Consider the following 20936-nt stretch of genomic DNA (forward strand, 5'->3'; position numbering starts at 1 on the left):
GTCTATTCAGAGAAGAAGATCAGCTGCACATTCTCAAATACATCAACTCGTGTAAGAGAAGTGGGGAGTTTGCACATACACTTCACACACTCATAGTCATCAAAAACATTAGAACTTGGTGACCGTGACAGGACCAAAGAAAAAACAGAATTTTAAGATGAAAATGAGAGAAAAAGCTATCAAGTGTTGCCATAGCAACCGAGCATAACAAGGCAAAAGAACCTTTTCACGGATTTGTATTCTGCCTAAATATCAGATGGAGAGAATTTGTAAACGTAAATAAGTGAGAAGAAGTGAGAAAACCTCAACGAGAAAAACCGGAGAGATAATATTGACACATTAGACTAAGAAGAGATATGCCTAGAGTGACACGACTAAGATGATCTGATGTGGGGAGTATACAGTTCTCGCACATTGTGGGTATGGAGACACAGAAACCAGCATCCGATGCCACCGGCACCAGTAGCTGTTCACTGGTGTTGACCTACATCTACATCCGTTCACCAATACCTCTTGGAAACCAATAACCAAGGCCACCGGCACCAGTTGCTGTTCAGTGTAATACACATCCGCTCAACAACGCAGCCCAAATTCTATGCTGGGTGAGAGTAAAGCAGAACTTTATTGTATTAATACAATGTGGTATAAACCATTGAATGAAAATTTAGTGTAGTTATTATATTTCAAGTTAATTTTTAGATGCTCACAAGGGCTAAAGCTTGTAAAATTATGGATCAGGAACAGCAAGTTGGAGAAACTTCAGAACCAGGCATGGCTATGAAAATTAGTAAAGAAGGGCCAGACTGGTCTGAGTTAGTAAATCTAATCAAAGCTCAAAATGCTACTTTAAGAAAGGAACTAAGTGCAACTTTAAGTGAAAAATTAGATACCCGGAGTCTTACGTTAGACTCACTAATTCTCAATTAAATGAAGCTTTAAATGCTCAGAGTCTGCAGTTAAATTCTAAACTAGATGCACAGAGTGCAACTTCAAATAGAGAACTAGACTCGGTGAAGTCCCAACTGAATGACCAAACAACAAATTTAGAATTGTTAAATGTTAAAGTCAACTCAGAGAGCAAAGAATTTGGCAATGTATGCAAAGGCATGGATGCTTTAAAGGCTGAATTTGACACCTTGAATCGTAAAGTAGAGAATTTGAAATTAGACTTAAAGAAGGAATTAACCAATTAATTGGAAAGTCATGTAAATCAACTGTTAACTGACTTTAGTCAGAAACAGAATGATCAATTACAAGATTTAGCAAAAAAGTTAGAATTTGATGTTGAGGAAAAATGTAATACTGTAGAATCGTAAATCAATGAAGAGTTAGGATCATTTGAAAATGTATGCAATGTTAAGTTTGATGCTGTAAAGCAGGGACTGCATACTTTGAAAAGCAAGAGAAGTAGTTAACCAATAATCCAATCACATATTACAGGTGTAAGTAAGCGAGTGGATAATGTAGAAAGAAGCTTCCAAGAGAAGATAGCAAACTCTGCTATAGTAAATATAAGTAGTTATGAGGAACAATTTGAAGGGCTATAGATTGAAAAGTCACCAAGAGAATGACATCCGGGAACGTGTCGCCTATTGTTTCTTCCGGACTTTCAGATACCTGAAAAGTTATAGATGACTTGTGGAAAGAATTCAAACTTATCCAGGACAAAGCGAAAAAGTGGACAACTTCACCTAATTTTGCATTAACCAGTAAAGTAGTTACTGATTTGCTATGGGGAGCAAATTCAAGGTTATCAAGACAATTCCCTAAATTCAAGCCCGATGGAGATGTGCACCCAACACATTTCTTAAAAAGGTTTAACCAAAGCTCTGCCAAAAAATTGGGAAGACTCTAAAGAGATCGAATTTGCTGTGGATTACCTTCTAGGAGAAGCCTCCAAATTGGGAACCGTAAATATTGAGAACTTTTCCTCTTGATTTTCAAAAGAAGTTTATAGAGAAGTATTGGTCTGCAAGTGCCCAGGAAAAAATAATATCAGATTTGTGGGACCCAAAATACTACAATAATATTTGGGGTACCATGAGAAAGTATTTCGATTGGCATCTAAGATGGGCAAAGTACTTAGATAAGCTGATGGAGGAAGAAGGATTAGTGCAGATTATCATTAGACGATTACCCATATATACGAGGAAAGGTATCTTATGTAGTGGATGGAAGTCTGTAGAAGAGTTGTTGTCTTTTGTAGACGCACCTGATGCATTGAATAAGGGCTGCAATGGAAACTTGCACCAATGTGAAAATCTGAACTACAAAAGGAATAGTGGGAATAATTTCAAAAAGCATGAAGACAACCTAGCTAGAGTACACCAGTGCAGTAGAAAAAATGGTAGCGGCAATTACCAGAAGAAGCATCCGCCTTCGAATTTAGGTCCTGTAACTTTGCAGGAATTTGTACCAAGTAATAATAGGGCACGGAGTGGTAATGTAATATCTCAATTCACTAACTAGCCTGTGATTACTAATAATGAGGAAAACATGGTGCAATCTGGATCCAAGGTCAGGGCCTAGGTCATAGAGATCACTAGGAGGCCTGGTTAATGATAAGCATGTTAATTTCAAGCACAGAATACCTACAAAAGAATGGTTACTGCTAGAAGAACCAATCGTAGTTACCAACGATGCGCAACCTATAATAGTAGGGACTGTGGAAACTTCTGAAGTTAACGTATTTATAGACTCAGGGAGTGAAGTATCACTCATATCTAATGCATTCTTTAGTTTATTACAGACTAAATGGCACTTACCGCTATTGCCAGTAACTGGAGTTTACATAGTTGGTATAACTGGAACAGAAAGTAAAGTAGTGAAACACGAAACCCAAGTGAACTGCAGTGTTGGAAATATCTTATTTTGTCAAACACTTTTAATAGTAGAAAATGTTGATAGGGGTGTGTTATTTGGTTTAGATTGGTTATTAGAATTTAAAGTCATCTTACATTTTGAGGAAAATTTTCTTTGCTTTGGTAAAAGGAACCGTAGATGCTGGGTACCATTTGTGACAGACAGCTACATTGGTAAACAAACAACGGAATGTTAGTGTTTGCGATTAACAGCTACAGCACAATTGTCAGCAGAGATCGATAATGTAGGTCCAGGAACACAACGAACTGTCATACAAGACAAAGTTAACGAGTCACTAATATTAACTGAACAACAAAAGTGAGATTTATATAAAATTTTAATGGAGTATGAAGTAGTGTTCTCCGATTGTCCCAGTAACATCGGTGACTATATTTGTAAATTCAAAATCAAAGATGACACTCCATTCTCTTGTAAGCCGTATCCAATACCAATAAGTTTGAAAGAAGCAGTGAGGGAGGAAATCAACAAAATGGTTGATAAAAATATAATAGAACATAGCTCCAGTGTCATGAATAACCCTTTGGTAGTGGTGAAAAAAGCTACAGGTGGGGTACAATTAGTATTAGAAGCGTTGACATTGAATAAGCATATAGAGACAAAAAGAGACAGACTGATTAACATGGATGAATTGTTATCCAAATTAGAGAAAGCAAGGTTTTTTAGCACGATGACCTGACTGTGGGATATTGGCAAATTAGGTTACATCCAGAATCAATAAAGTATACAGCATTCTTATTTGATGGTAAATCATATCATTTCAATGTATTGCCATTCGGACTTAATATTTCTGTATCCATATTTATCTGTGCACTGGATGAAGCATTAGGGAGAAATTTATTGAAGGATTTAATAATATATGTAGACGATATCCTAATAATATCAGCTACTTGGGAAGAACATTGTCTGACCTTATGCAGAACTCTGAAAAGATTTAAAGAGAAAGGTATTACGGTGAAACTCTCTAAATCATACTTTGCACGCCAAGAGCTTAAGTTTTTAGGTCATATTGTAGTAGTGCAGGGAACTAAACTGGACCCTGAATGCATTAAAGCTATTAAAGTGTGTCCACACCCAAGAAATATAAGACAGTTGAAAGGTTTTATAGGAATGGCTAGATACTATCGATGGTATATACGAGGCCACAAACTAAATGACCCGAAAATTTTATGTTTATTAAGGAAGGGAGTACCATAGATTTGAGATCAAGAAGCAAATGATGCATTTGAAAAGGTCAAAAGTGCACTTGTTGAATCACCCATATTACATCAACTGGTTATAGGCGAACCATTCAAAATTTCAATAGACGCATCTGATTACGGTATTGCTGCAGAACTTTTCCAAGGAGAGTGGGATCTAAATAGTGTAGAACACAGAACCGATAGCTTGTGCTAGCCATAGTCTAAATAAGCATGAACTGAATTACACAACTACTGAAAAAGAACTATTGGTGATTGTATGGAGTATCCAAAAATTTGAGACACTAGTATGGGGGTCAGAAATGTTTATACTAATCATCAAGCTCTATCCGTTCTAATCCAATTGTTGCACAGTAGGTTAATGCGATGGATGCTTTTCCTACAGGAATGTGATATTCGAATACCATACATATGAAAGGTTCTGAGAATATTGTACTGGATGCTTTGTCTAGGTTACCCATAGGAATGGAAGAGTTAAAACATACAGAAGGACCCAGTGTTATTTTTGCAATCAATTTTATGTCAGTAGAATATTCAAACATCAGGGTACAAGAGATGACTCAAACAATAACAGAAAATATCCATCATGATCCCTATTTTACAGAAATCTTTCCTATCTGTATTTGGAATTCCTTACCTCCTAATCAAGTGGGAAAATGGAAAATTATGGGTCCTAATTTGTTTTGGAGAGACAGTGTAACATTGCAATGTTGGCGTTTTTGCATTCCGAAAGTAATGGAAGACGCACTTGTGTGGTACGTTCATACAGGATATGGACACTATGGAATCAAACAGTGTATAGCCCATATGAATAAGTTTTATTATTTTAAGAAGCTAGGGCATGAACCATGGACCTTGCTGTTGGTGGGGAGGCTTGCATGCCTCAGCGATACAGATGGCCGTACCGTAGATGCAACCACAACGGAGGGGTATCTGTTGAGAGGCTAGACAAACATGTGGTTCCTGAAGAGGGGCAGCAGCCTTTTCAGTAGTTGCAGGGGCAACAGTTTGGATGATTGACTGATCTGGCCTTGTAACACTAACCAAAACAGCCTTGCTGTATAGTCCCCCATTCGGATCTCCGGGCGGGGACTCCTCAAGAGGACGTCGTTATCAGGAGAAAGAAAACTAGTGTTCTACGGATCGGAGCATGGAATGTCAGATCCCTTAATTGACCAGGTAGGTTAGAAAATTTAAAGAGGGAGACGGATAGGTTAAAGTTAGATATAGTGGGAATTAGTGAAGTTCGGTGGCAGGAGGAACAAGACTATTGGTCAGGTGAATAAAGGGTTATAAATACAAAATCAAATTGGGTTAATGCAGGAGTAGGTTCAATAATGAATAAAAAAAATTGGAGTGCAGGTAAACTACTACAAACAGCATAGTGAACGCATTATTGTGGCCAAGATAGACACAAAGCCCACACCTACTACAGTAGTACGAGTTTATATGCCAACTATCTCTGCAGATGATGAAGAAATTGATGAAATGTATGATGAGATAAAATAAATTATTCAGGCAGTGAAAGGAAATGAAAATTTAATAGTCATGGATGACTGGAATTCGGGAATAGGGAAAGGAAGAGAAGGAAACATAGTAGGTGAATATGGATTGGGGGTAAGAAATGAAAGAGGAAACCGTCTGGTAGAATTTTGCACAGAGCATAACTTAATCATAGCTAACACTTGGTTCAAGAATCATAAAAGAAGGTTGTATACATGGAACAATCTTGGAGATACTAGAAGGTATCAGATGGATTATATAATGGTAAGACAGAGATTTAGGAACCAGGTTTTAAACTGTAAGACATTTCCAGGAGCAGATGTGGACTCTGACCACAATCTATTGGTTATGAACTATACATTAAAACTAAAGATACTGCAAAAAGGTGGGCATTGAAGGAGATGGGACCTGGATAAACTGACTAAACCAGAGGTTGTACAGAGTTTCAGGGAGAGCATAAGGGAACAATTGACAAGGATTGGGGAAAGAAATACAGTAGAAGAAGAATGGGTAGCTTTGAGGGAAGAAGTAGTGAAGGTAGCAGCAGAGGATCAAGTAGGTAAAAAGACGAGAGCTAGTAGAAATCCTTGGGTAACAGAAGAAATATTGAATTTAATTGATGAAAGGAGAAAATATAAAAATGCAGTAAATGAAGCAGGCAAAAAGGAATACAAACATCTCAAAAATGAGATCAACAGGAAGGGCAAAATGGCTAAGCAGGCATGGCTAGAGGATAAATGTAAGCATGTAGTGGCTTATCTCACTAGGGATAAGATAGATACTGCCTACAGGAAAATTAAAGAGCCGTTTGGAGAAAAGAGAACCACTTGCATGAATGTCAAGAGCTCAGATGGAAATTCAGTAATAAGCAAAGAAGGGAAAGCAGAAAGGTGGAAGGAGTATATAGAGGGTCTGTACAAGGGTGATGTACTTGAGGACAATATTATGGAAATGGAAGAGAATGTAGATGAAGACGAAATGGGAGATACGATACTGCATGGAGAGTTTGACAGAGCACTGAAAGACCTGAGTCGAAACAAGGCCCCGGGAGTAGACAATAATCCATTAGAACTACTGATAGCCTTGGGAAGCCAGCCCTGACAAAACTCTACCATCTGGTGGGCAAGATGTATAAGACAGGTGAAATACCCTCTGACTTCAAGAAGAATATAATTATTCCAATCCCAAAGAAAGCAGAGGTTGACAGATGTGAAAATTACCAAACTATCAGTTTAATAAGTCATGGTAGCAAAATACTAACACGAATTCTTTACAGATGAATGGAATAACTGGTAGAAGCCAACCTCGGGGAAGATTAGTTTGGATTCTGTGGAAATGTTGGAACATGCGAAGCAATACTGACCCTACGCCTTATCCTGGAAGATAGATTAAGGAAAGGAAAACCTATGTTTCTAGCATGTGCAGACTTAGAGATTTGACAATACTGACTGGAATACTTTGTTTAAAATTCTGGAGATGGTAGGCGTCAAATACAGGGAGCAAAAGGCTCTTTACAGTTTGTACAGAAATCAGATGGCAGTTATAAGAGTCGAGGGGCATGAGGGGCATGAAAGGGAAGCAGTGGTTGTGGAAGGGGGTGAGACAGGGTTGTAGCCTAACTCTGATGTTATTCAATCTGTATATCGAACAAGCAGTAAAGTAAACAAAAGAAAAATTTGGAGTAGGAATTAAAATCCGTGGAGAAGAAATAAAAACTTTGAGGTTCACTGATGACACTGTAATTCTGTCAGAGACAGCAAAGGACTTGGAAGAGCAGTTGAACGTAATGGACAGTGTCTTGAAGGGAGGATATAGGATGAACATCAACAAAAGCAAAACGAGGATAATGGAATGTAGTCGAATTAAGTCTAGCGATGCTGAGGGAATTAGATTAGGAAATGAGACACTTAAAGTAGTAAAGGAGTTTTGCTATTTGGGGAGCAAACTAACTGATGATGGTCAAAGTAGAGAGGATATAAAATGTAGACTGGCAGTGGCAAAGAAGGCGTTTCTGAAGAAGAGAAATTTGTTAACATCGAGTATAGATTTAAGTGTCCGGAAGTCGTTTATGAAAGTATTTCTATGCAGTCATGTATGGAAGTGAGATGTGGACGGTAAATAGTTTAGACAAGAAGAGAATAGAAGCTTTCAAAATGTAGTGCTACAGAAGAATGCTGAAGATTAGATGGGTATATCATGTAACTAATGAGGAGGTATTTAATAGAATTGGGGAGAAGAGAAATTTATGGCACTTCTTGACTAGAAGAAGGGATCAGTTGGTAGGACATGTTCTGAGGCATCAAGGGATCACCAATTTAGTATTAGAGGGCAGTGTGGAGGGTAAAAATCATAGAGGGAGACCAAGAGATGAATACACTAAGCAGATTCAGAAGGATGTAGGCTGCAGTAGGTACTGGGAAATGAAGAAGCTTGCACAGGATAGAGTAGCACAGAGAGCTGCATCAAAGCAGTCCCTGGACAACAACAATAACCATCAATATCAAAGTACATGGTAGACAAATCAAGAAATGTGAGGTCTGTAATATGAGTATTTGGAAGATCAGATCCGTATTATGGTCATCCTGTAGAAGCAGCTCATGTTCAAATAGTGCAGTCATTTTATCTGGAAGATAAATGGGACTGTTCTTGACAGAGTGCCAACAAAAAAGACATTATAACTGTAAATGTCGAAGCTCAAAAAGTTGTGAAAGTGAAGAGGTACATGACATGCAGTATTAAATAAACTTTTGCAATTTATATGAGCAACAATACAACTTCACATATTGGAAGATCAAAATTTTATGCACTAGGACCTAAGTGGGTAGTTCCACACCCACCAAGAGATGCCTGTTTATGTGTGTAGTGCGCAAATTGTTAACTTTGTGTGGCATCTTTCAAGAACTTACTGGAGCACATGATATATGACACCTTGGTTGGGCGTGTGAAGGGGGTTGTTTGTGGTGTCTATGACTGTGACTGGTGGATTACTGAGATTATAGACACCAGTTATGAGTTAAATGAAATTGTAGTGAACTTGATACAATCACATGGACCAGCTGCTGGATATAGGTTTCCAGCTGAAGGACAGCAACAATGCCATCAGTGCTCACTTCCTGTTCTTAATGTTTTGAAGATTGTTTGTGCTCCAGTTCCTATTGGTTCAACAGGAAGGCATTGCTCTATATCAAAGGAAGATACTGAAGCAGTGAAAAACATTTTTAGTTCATTGACAGGCTAATTTCAGTACAAAACAGAGTGCACAGAAGTTGTATAAATTTAAACCTTTAAGTATTTGAACCTTTCACATACATTTTGGAACAATTTAAAATACTTGAAAAATGATACTCTTATTCATCTTTCAAAACTAAAATTATGTTAAATAAGGCTGGGTTTTGATTTCCATGGATGGACTGACAAGTACTTGAAGGTGCCGTTCGACCGCTGTGTGTACCCTCTTCATACGACAAACTTCACACCTGCACACACAGACAGGTGACGCACAGTAGACAGGGTTCCTTTCCCCCACTCATTATGTTTACTTAATCTTCGTTGTGCCTTTTCAACTAAGTTCTTCGAAACAATTTCCTGATTCAGTTCGTAATTGACAATAGGTTGTTCAGGCCAATTAAAACATTTAATCAGAGATTCTCCTACCAAGGGTTTGCCTATTACTTTTAATGGTGTCAAACTAGTCAATAAATGTGGTAATTCATTTAGAATATGTTCAAAGTCTTTGATTTTCATTGCCCACAAAGTATGTTTCTCATGGCAATAGGTATGGCATAGCTTTCCAATTTCCTTCATTACTAGTTCACACGGATTCGAGGACGGTTTATAGTCGGATATTAAAACTTGATGAATGACTTCCCATGCTAGAAATTCTTTAAATGTGTTACTCATGAATTGTGGGCCATTATCCGTAAGAAACCGTTTTGGTTTACATACTTCCAGAAAGTATTGTTGTAAACAGTGTATAACTGTTTGCGGTTGGCTCCTTTGATTGGATATAGTTTAACATATTTTGACCAAGACTCTATGATGACCACGGCACCTCTGACTCCTCCCTTTCCTTTTGGAACTGGTCCAAAAAAGTCTGCTGCTGTGAGATTGTCAGCGACTTACGAATAATCGGATACATTTTGTACTTCACATGAGTATCATTCTCTTTCACTTTCTGGAAAATTTCACAAGTTCTTATCAAAGAAGCTATTTTATGTCCTGTTGTTGTAGTCTTCAGTCCTGAGACTGGTTTGATGCAGCTCTCCATGTTACTCTATCCTGTGCAAGCTTCTTCATCTCCCAGTACTTACTGCAACCTACATCCTTCTGAATCTGCTTTGTGTATTCATCTCTTGGTCTCCCTCTATGATTTTTACTCTCCAAGCTGCCCTCCAATGCTAAATTTGTGATCCCTTGATGCCTCAGAACATGTCCTACCAATCGGTCCCTTCTTCTTGTCAAGTTGTGCCACAAACTCCTCTTCTCCCCAATTCTATTCAATACCTCCTCATTAGTTATGTGATCGACCCATCTAACCTTCAGCATTCTTCTGTAGCACCACATTTCAAAAGCAAACTAATTATTGTCCATGTTTCACTTCCATACATGGCTACACTCCATACAAATACTTTCAGAAACGACTTCCGGACACTTAAATCTATACTCGATGTTAACAAATTTCTCTTCTTCAGAAACGCCTTCCTTGCCACTGCCATTCTACATTTTATATCTTCTCTACTTCGACCATCATCAGTTATTTTGCTCCCCAAATAGCAAAACTCCTTTACTACTTTAAGTGTCTCATTTCCTAATCTAATTCTCTCAGCATCACCCGACTTTATTCGACTACATTCCACTATCCACGTTTTGCTTTTGTTCATGTTCATCTTATATCCTCCTTTCAAGACACTGTCCATTCCGTTTAACTGCTCTTCCAAGTCCTTTGCTGTCTCTGACAGAATTACAATGTCATCGGCAAACCTCAAACTTTTTATTTCTTCTCCATGAATTTTAATACCTACTCCAAATTTTTCTTGCTGCTTGCTTGATATACAGATTGAATAACATCGGGAACAGGCTACAACCCTGTCTCACTCCCTTACCAACCACTGCTTCACTTTCATGTCCCTCAACTCTTATAACTGCCATCTGGTTTCTGTACAAATTGTAAATAGCCTTTCGCTCCCTGTATTTTACCCCTGTCAGCTTTAGAATTTGAAAGAGAGTATTCCAGTCAGCATTGTCAAAAGCTTTCTCTATGTCTACAAATGCTAGAAATGTAGGTTTGCCTTTCCTTAATCTTTCTTCTAAGATAAGTCGTAAGATCAGTATTGCCTCATGTGTTCCAATATTTCTATGGAATCCAAATTGATCTTCCCCGAGGTTGGCTCCTACCAGTTTTCCTTTACTAATGTCTGCTTGTGTCTGTGTATATGCAGATGGATATGTGTGTGTGTGCGAGTGTATACCTGTCCTTTTTTCCCCCTAAGGTAAGTCTTTCCGCTCCCGGGATTGGAATGACTCCTTACCCTCTCCCTTAAAACCCAAATCCTTTCGTCTTTCCCTCTCCTTCCCTCTTTCCTGACGAGGCAACCGTTGGTTGCGAAAGCTAGAATTTTGTGTGTATGTTTGTGTTTGTTTGTGTGTGTATCGACCTGCCAGCGCTTTTGTTTGGTAAGTCTCATCATAGTCAGCACATTTCTCTCTCCTGTAGCCCCAGTCAGAAGTTATTTCAAACAGTCCTTTTTCATAAAACACATGGCAACTGTGTCCACTACCAAATTCCTCACAAAAACATAGAACTCACTGGATGGTCTCAGATTTCTTAGAAGCCTCTTCAGTAAACAAATTATCACTGAACAACTACAATACACAAACCTGCAATGAACTGCTACGAAAAAGAAACTGACAAGAAACTGCAACAAAGTGTAAGAAATATCTGCAACAATGAAAGTGAAAATAAATAACTGCAACAAAGACAATAGAAATAAATATTTAACAAAGAAATTAGTTAGAAACAACTTCAGTGAAGATATATATTACCCTTGAAAGTTAAAAAAATGATTTTTTAAAAAATAAAGCCTGTCCAACTTAAAAGTAGAAGCTCTCCTTTATGGAGAAAATAGTACTACATGATACTAATCAATGGAAAAAAATCTAACTTTTCTGGATTAACATTTTTGGGGAAAAAAAATTTATGTAAATTATAAAAAAATTCAAAAGGTGACAGTAAAAGAACTTTGACAGATATGTTCAAATGGAGGATACCATTGTAATCATAAAACAATTATCTTTCAAATAAAAAAAAACTCTATCAAAATATCTAGAACTGTTACAGAGATACAGCATTTTAAAAAAATTTCCAAACTTTCCATCTTCAGAAAGGTGTCTTTGGAGGCCTGTGGGGGCAGGAATGTTTTGTAGAAATAAAAAAAAACTGTTTCTTACTTACTCCTGAATTTTAACAAAATTCAATAACATCCAAGACTGTGAAGGTAAACCCCCCTGCCCTGCCTGAAGTGTTAGTTTTCAAAATAAGTATCTTTCTGCTACTGTTTGTGTTCATATGTGACTAGCATATTCTTAAAATGACCTCAACATTAGGAGAACTGTCTTTGACATCTTATACTATTTGGTTTGGTGAAATGATCTATAAAAGAAACTAACTTTGCACAGAATCAAATCTGTTTCAAACTGCCAAATTTTCATTAACAAATCTTTTAAAAGTTGTAGCAATTTTGCCAAATGCATTACTACTTTCATGAATAGAAATGCAATAATGTGAATGTAAACATATTAGAAGTACGTTTATCTGCAATAGAAAACTATGCCATATGTAGCGAAATAGCAGTGTCTTTAAATTTGTGTCTTCTGTTTGTATTGGTTCACATATACTGTCATGTTGGTTTGAGAACATAGAGATATTATAACGGGAATTATCAAGACATCACAAACTTGAAGTTGATGTCCGCCAAGCTAGTTACCCCAAACATTAGCTTCTGGTGTAAATGTTTTCGTACATCACTTACGAGTGTATGAATCATTCTGATTATAGTCTACAGTGTAAAGGAATCACATTTCTTTCATAGTGGTCTCATTCAAGAAATGTTTTGTTTTATATATACAAATTTTGGTTGCACTGTTTATTATAATTGTAGTGGTTTTATTTCTGTCAAAGCTCTTGTGGTGAACACTGTGTGAAGGAAAGATTGGAAATGAGCCCAACATACCAAATAATGTTCTCATTTATTTTCAGTGAGAGAACACACAATGAATATCAGTTTTGCCAGTCCCTATTACCGAAAATACTGGGTTACAAAAGTAATCTTTTCAGATCACGTACTTCTCACAGCTGATGTTTTCACGTTACTACAATTTTCTTGGCGCTTCTGGTCTTCAGTTTCATCCTTCAGTGAACACATCTGACTTTGTTTTTTTACAATGTATATATCACTTAACAACACTTTTATAATTTCATCTTTTGACTGGACTGCCAATGGTACATATGCACTTTCTTCTTCTAAACAGTTGGAACATGACCACTGAAAATCATCAGTGTAAATTTTAGCATATCTTGGCGCATTTTTCATTCAACCAAAAGATGCATTTAACACACGGAATTCCTTTGATTACCCATTTATAATATTTCTTACATGATGCCCTGTTTAATGTATTCTTTTTATGGAGTGACGTGACGCGAGACTCTACACCCAGCACTATTTAAAGAACCAGACACTGTAACAAAAATAAAAGCTAAAATGATTAAGTGGAATGGTCATGCACTGGAATCACAACTAGATAGATTCCTTAAGATTGGGGTATGAGTGGTCCCAGAAGGAAGAAGACCACCAGGACAGGTGAGAACAAGATATTATAGATGGGTAACTGTAGGATGATCTCTGACAGTTGTCAGTGGCCTGGGAACTCTGCAGTATGGATTAAATTCTAATATTTACACTGAGGGGCATATATTTTTCATAAATCTGATCTTTGTATTAAACATATCTTGACTCTGCCAGGGTATAGACAGCTGATACTAGCCTGTGTAGTAGTGGTTGTTGTTGTTCAGTCCAAAGACTGATGCAATGCAACTTTGCATGCTTGTCTATTGTGTGCCTCTTCATCTCTGCATAACTACTGCAACTTACTTCCATTTCAACCCAAAGGGAATCAAAAAGTTTGTGTTCGAAGGTCATACAGTCCAGAATCAGTATGTGAATGAGCCAAAAATGACATGAACTGTGAGGCAATCTACCCATCTATGCATCAGTTTGAAGACACCCCTTTGGTAAAACGCAGCTGCATGAAGTAGTCCATAACTGTCTGCCATACATCCTAGTCCAGTAGGACTCATCAACCCTTCAAGGCCATTTTTCGGGGGCTGAAGATGTGATAATTTCCTGGGGAGAGATCAGGACTACCGAGGGGGTTGTTTGAGTCTCTCCCACATGATTAGGCTGGCCTTCCAGATCGACTGGCATCTCTTGGCAAAGCACAAGGAATCCAAAAAGTATAAAAAGTCCAGTGCTGAGTGAAGGTGAGAGCTAAAGAAGCATCAAAAAGGAAATGAAAACATAGCAAAAAGTGATCACTTAGCTGGCCCACTGGGTATATCATCATGCAATATTATGGTGAGCCCATTAAACTCATGTTATGTATGCCTGTGATCTGCTTCAGGCCATTGTCTATTGCCTCAGCTGATCACGCTAATCTCACTGAGGATGATACTATGCAGACCATTAAACACCCCTTGACACACTTAATTGTGTTCATGAGCTAACAGACCCTTGCTAAATGCAATAATATCTGTGATTTATCTGTTCCATAATCATTGCACTACAATGTGTAACCACTGTATGAGAACAATTGATAATTAAATTAGGCTGGCCTTCTAGATCAACTGGCATCTCTTGGCAAAGCACAACCAACACAGAACTTGGTGCAGCATTCCACAATACTGGTTTTTGACAGACATGCTGCCCCATACACATTCTTCATTCTCCAGTGGATGTCTGCCACTGTTTGTCCTTTGGCAGCCAAGAAAAAAATAACAGCATGTTGGTTCTGTTCAGACACATTTATAGTGTCACCATAGTTCATGTTTCCACATTTATCACTTGCATGTCAGAAAGATCCACATGCCACACTGATCCCAGGGCGATGTGTCAGTGCTTATATACCCACATGGGTTTGATGATACATATGTGTGTGAGAGCCTGTATGGACTTTTGCCACACTTCCTTTTTTGATTTGCCTTCAATTATGTGTTTCACATGTTAGAACTTTCACATTTCATTGCTATCCAACAAAATGTGTTAATATATAGTACTGTAAACCAATCATAACATTTCTGTTGCAGTGGTAGATTATTTAGTTTTCTTGGAAGTTTCATATTAGAATAGTCATTTTTATGGAGAAAAGACAGAGTAGATAAAAATAAATTACTTAGAGCAGAACAAATATTTATTAATTATTGTTTTTCCTGTTGACATGTAAAGACATTGTTTTAGTTTGACTCATTCTAATCAATTATCACTGTCTTGAATTTGGTATATAAAGAACCTTTTTGAAATTATTAAAAAGAATGTATTTTGCGAGTTGAAAACAATCACTATGTTCTAATAATTACTGTTGTCTACAAACACCAACTCTTATTATCATGAAATAATTTATTTGATTTCTTTATGTTGCAATAGGTATAAATTTTTCTCATTGTAGGTTTCTGTTCAGAAGATATCGGTTCACGAAATGGCAGATATGGACATAGAACTGTTTTCAGGACCAAGTCCAATGGGAATTTTTAGGCTATGCATTGCATACTTTCATATGCCCTCTGAGGTGAGATAGTACTTCGTTTTTCTTTGGTCATTTCATTCCTTTCTTTGATACAGTCTTGTATTTTGTTTCCATTTACAATATTTTGAAATTTGTGACGTGAGACATAAATGGTCTTTTTTTCTCATCACATCCGGTAAGCCTCCCCTGACCCAGGCTTCTGGGTCACTTTTCTGAACTCTGCCCCTTTTCCTAAACCTCTCCAGACCTTTTCCTTCAATATTCTTCCTTACCCTTCAACCCTTCTGCAACGAGGAGGAGCCATGGGACCCGAAAGTTTGCATACCTAATAGCTTTTATATATATGTATATGAGTTGTTCTGCCACCACTTGGTGAGTAGATATATTATCTATCCAATTACATTATATTGCCAAAAACGGATTATTTTCATTGTTGTAAAACATAAACTTTAACTCATAACAAAGCATGAGATTTTTGTGACAAATATTTGTCTCAGATCGTAAAATTTTCTTTCTTTTTTTAATAAGTAGAATAAACTGCAAAGAATATAATAATATCTTCTCAGGAAGATATTTTGTTGCAAATTCTGTATAAGACCTTACTGATGTGTGGGTGCATATTGCCACTCAAAAGACTAATGTGAAGGCCATTTTGAAAGTTACGAGACTTCCTAATTTGCTGCTCATTGCTTCATTGCCAAGATAAATGGTTAGTTCTCACACATATTGTTAGTAAGTCACTTAAGTTTCAGCTTAGTCTACTGAATGGACTATTGGGTCTTTAATTGTTTCAGTACATACACCATTGTGGCCACTTTGTGTTGCACACGGTTCACTACTCCCTCACAAGAGTAACTGACTTGTTTATGTGTTTCTGTTTGTACTGTACCGAATATCATGGCTACAGCTCTCAGACCTGGCCAACCATGGACTGCCTATGAACTTATATGACTGTACTCATGGCATAAGTTGTTAACAGGTTAAAATTTGCTTGAGAATGACTGCACAGCCACAATGTCATATTACACTAAGTAAAAGTAAAACAAAAATGGAAAACAATCTATGCAGAAAACTTTTTTCTTTCAAGAAGTTTATCCTAGCTGTGGATGCTGTTGCAACTAAATTATGTTCAGGTAAGCCTATTGTTACCAGAAATAAGTTGCTTCAATTCTTGGGAAGCGGAATAGTTTTGGGCATAATCATTCAGCAAGGAGAAACTGATTCCAGAAATATAGCATGTGTTGCCTTTTATTCCCAAGAGAACCAAGGTTTTCCAGAGTAAACATGTTCCACACTACACAGGTGCTGCAATGACCTGTTCTAAGTATACATGGGTCATTCATGGATGAACATGTCCAAATGAATAGTTCACTAAAGCGCGATGAAAGACTGAGGAACAGCCTCTAAGGAATGACTGTTCAGTGTTCAATTTGCTCATAGCTATTCTCTTTGCCAAAATGTTTGTTCCCTGTTCATTTTGGTTGTGACCAGTCTTGTTACTGGAACATCAGTTCACTGTTCACTGCAGGCAGTTTCATTCCTTGTTCTCATTCCTTGTACATGCTTGTTCGCATTTGGTCAGCCTTGTTTCTCCTTGTTCCAGTTCCACTTCTCCTGCTTCTGTTTTTCTACTGCACTCACCTGTTCTCATTCTCATTCTTCAAATTGCTCTTCTCGTTCTTTGCATACGCTATTCACCATCCACGGCCAGTAATTTGTAACTTTTATATACCATATAACTTACATATAAATCAATTTGTGTGTCACATATACATTTTTTTCTGGCAGCAAACAGAGAAATCTGGTTATTTCTTTCCCATTTCAATCAACTATAGAACACACACCTGTCATAAAGGAAGTTGTAGCCTTTATTCTTAGATTTCTTTTAACTTTCATCAGTTTCAGTTAACAACCAATTTTGAAGATAACTTTCAATCTAACTATCTTTTTTTTAATTGTTGTGAAATAAAGTTTACATAAAAGTTGTGATTTTCACATTGCTTCAGAAAGTAAAACATGACTCCTATGGAAGCTCTTATTTTTCAAGTTTGGCTCTTTCTTTGTGCTACCCCTAGTTTGGTTTCTGTGTACAAAAAGATGAGTGGTGAATGATTTCAGCTCAGTAGGAAAAGGATTGAGGTGCCTCCCCATTTGAAAAATTTTAAAATGGCATAAAATCATTTTCTCTTTTTATTTCAAAAAATATCTTTCAGAAGTAACATTTTAACCAACAATTTTATTACTTTCAATTTCGTTATGAATATGCCATTGTTGCATTAAATTTAACAACACAACCTGTAAATGTACTGTTTACTAAAGGTATTAGGTAAATATGACTAGAAAATCAAATTTTCTTCAAAAAATATTATTGGATAAAGTCTCCTGGTTTACCATGGATCCTGTCCACCCCCAGTAGCTGAGTGGTCAGTGTGACAGAATGTCAATTCTAAGGTCCTGGTTTGATTTCTGGCTGGGTCAGAGATTTTCTCTGCTCAGGGACTGGGTGTTGTGTTGTCCTAAGCATCATCATTTCATCCCTATTGACGTGCAAGTCACCGCAGTGGCGTCAAATCGAAACACTTGCACCCGGAGAACCGTGTACCCGAGGGGAGGCCCTAGTCACATGACATTTACATTTACCATGGATCCTTATGTGGATACTCATATACAACCTGAATTATGTATGGTATCTGTTTCTTGTTTTTTAAAATTATTTATTACAGTTCTCCATGAACTTGACGTTTGTCTCAAATGTTTAATTTACTGCTTTTAGATTAGTAACTAGGTTTAGAGTGTTGATGACATCTTCAGTTTCACACCACTGTGAAGAATCTATCGTAAGGAACTTGTCACTCAAATCAAATTAATTTACAGATATTGTCATTTTTTAGTTCAGTCCCATTATTCATAATTTTTGGGATTTGATCGGTCCCTACTTGAATCCTTATATATTGCCAGCTGTTGGTTCTGCTTCATGACTCAGTATAGTTTTCATTCATTATTCCAAGAAGTAAGGAGATAGAAAAAGGGACAGGAACTGTAAATGATTTTTCAGTTTTAATGAGGCCACACTCAGGATATCACTATTGACAACTTGATTTTTGAAAGATTTCCGAAATCGGAATATGGTACTTTGGCCTGAGAAGTAACACAAGGTCATGCTTCGGCATACACAGTGGTAAGGAAAATACAAATGTAACAAACTGCAGTTTGTTCTTATGGTCAAAATTCGACTTCATCATGGAACATAAACTTTTTCAATACATAAATGGCTTTTGCCATCAACCTCGCATGATGGATCCTCTTACAGAGCATGGAAAAATACTCCATGAGATGGTTCTTCGAGAAGAGAGTTATCAGTTAATTAAAAGAGTACGAATATAATCCTCTTATATACCTTACAACTGCAAAGTAAATACATCAGATCTGTTTTCAAAATTTTCTCAATCAAGTCTGACAGCTGATCAAAAACTGGTACCTCTTCTGATTGTAAAGATCTTCAAAGCAATGACATGTGCTTCTAGCATATTTATGTAGTTAATTTAAGTATGCAGTTTCTCAGCTCCTGTCTCAGAAGCCATGATTTTTTCAAATAAATCTTTGCTTCCCACACAGTTAGCACAGCACTTTGATGTGTAGGTAATTTACACACCCTCAGATCTTCAAAGGAAACTATTAATGTTGTTTTGATAGATCACAGTTTACTTCCAGTTATTTCTTGCTAGTAATGTCCACATAAATGTGTATTGTTTTCTGTAAGCAAACTAAAATGAAGACATTGTACTTTCTTGGACTATGAGCTTCCCTAGAAAGTGAAAGACAAATGGGGTGGTCTACACTGGGTCATAATCTTTGGTCTCTCTGTTCTTGGCCTGCATTAACTGGCCCGTCATGTCACCGATTATTGTGATGCTTTCTGAGAAGTCCCACTACAACCCCCCCCCCCCCCCCCCCCCCCGAGTTGGGACACATTCCATTTAGAAAGAAGCTGTATGAAGTCTATGTAGCATGCAGAACCAGGAAAGAAGGAACAGTGAATGAGTAAAAAGTCTGTCCATCTCTATCTCTTAGGACTTGGTCCAATATGTAGCCTCATGTAGTTGATGATAAATATGTACAAACTCCTTCATAGTAGGTAGAATAAAAACCATAATATATCAAAGTGAGATGATTTGTTTTTCATGTATGTTAGTCTCATTTACTAGTATTAGTAGTAAGGAAATAATTTACATGTCCTCCACTTCTCCAATATTATGTCAATGGTTGTTGTTTCCCTTTATTTACTATAATCCCAACAGACATCTGTAATGCACTTTTTGAGCACCAGACAAGAGTAGGTGGTGTCAGTTTTCCCACCCCAACAAACTTTTTTCTGTGAAGTGCTACAGGCTTCTTGTTTCTCCATTGCATTTAGATATTCAATGCTAATGCACTGTCCCTGTGCACTGTGGGATTTTGTATAATTATTCATTAATTTTAGGTGATTTATTCATTCATGTCAGTTTGTCAACATTGTAAATATTGTACACTTATGACAGAGAGAGAGAGGGAGAGAGGGGGGGGGGGGGTTGTCATTTGAGCTAAGTGCAAATATTAGCTCTCATGCATTGTGCTTTAACTGATGTTTTCATTTTCTTCTTCCTTCGACTGAAGTTATACCAGGAATAAATTCACTCTGTTGATTATGTAATACTTCTCTTGCCTGCTCATTAGGAAGACTACTCAGTTTTCTTTTCAAAGATGTAATTCTGGACTAACAATAAAACAAGAAATGTTTGTTAAGATTGATAACTGTCACTTTTTTTTACTAGTTATGCACTACTTTACTAGTGGATCTTACCTTTTGCCAAACGATTCATACTAAGTTATTCTTGTATTTTATAAGATCTCTGTCTGTTCCTTTTTTACTTAGTTCATTTATGAAATATCTTCAGTTTTAGAAAAAAGTCAGAAGTGTCATCAGAAATACATTGTCCTGATAATATTCTCTACAGCTAATGGTTCTGATGGTTTTTTATTGCTTTTCACCATACTCATGCCTAAATTGAGAGAACTAGAATTACTTTCTGTACTGGTACATGCAATGTGTAGGCATTACAAACATATGAATTGTAGTGAAAAATAATCACTATTTTTTAAATTTTCAGGATGACTTTGAAGCCTTTTGTGTAAGGAAGAGTCTTGAACTGCAGAAATTAGATTTTGAATATTACGGGGGAATAGTGAGCACCATGATTGATGATGGAACTACACATGCTGTTGTACACTTTGTACACTCAAGGTAATGAATAATAAACATCTATTCAATAACCTAACTATACGGCTAACAGTAAACAGGAGAGAATAAATAACTTAGAAACAAATTACTAAATACTGAAGAAATATAGCAAGGCAGGTATAAACAAATAGAAACATTAACTGATATTTCTTTCCTCTAGATCAAAATCAAAAATGTGAAATAAGTTTTAGGACAGAGATCAACTAGTGAAGAAAGGAAAAAGTACTTGAACCTGTATCCAGTTATCGACATAATAATAATCTGAAAGTTCCTTCTTTGCT

At 36.9% G+C, this 20936-nt stretch overlaps 1 protein-coding gene across 1 annotated transcript in view; it reads left to right on the top strand.

Moving 5' to 3' along the window:
- The window catches only part of LOC126101321 (DNA ligase 4), a 242735-nt gene extending 222073 nt beyond the window's left edge, over nt 1–20662 (top strand). Inside the window, exons 14-15 of the mRNA XM_049911995.1 lie at nt 15300–15419; nt 20525–20662. Coding sequence (XP_049767952.1) covers nt 15300–15419; nt 20525–20662 — 258 coding nt within the window. The remainder of the gene's footprint in view (nt 1–15299; nt 15420–20524) is intronic.
- Nucleotides 20663–20936: the final 274 nt, after the last annotated feature.

Source organism: Schistocerca cancellata, chromosome 9 (assembly GCF_023864275.1).
Source record: "Schistocerca cancellata isolate TAMUIC-IGC-003103 chromosome 9, iqSchCanc2.1, whole genome shotgun sequence".
NCBI lineage: Eukaryota > Metazoa > Arthropoda > Insecta > Orthoptera > Acrididae > Schistocerca > Schistocerca cancellata.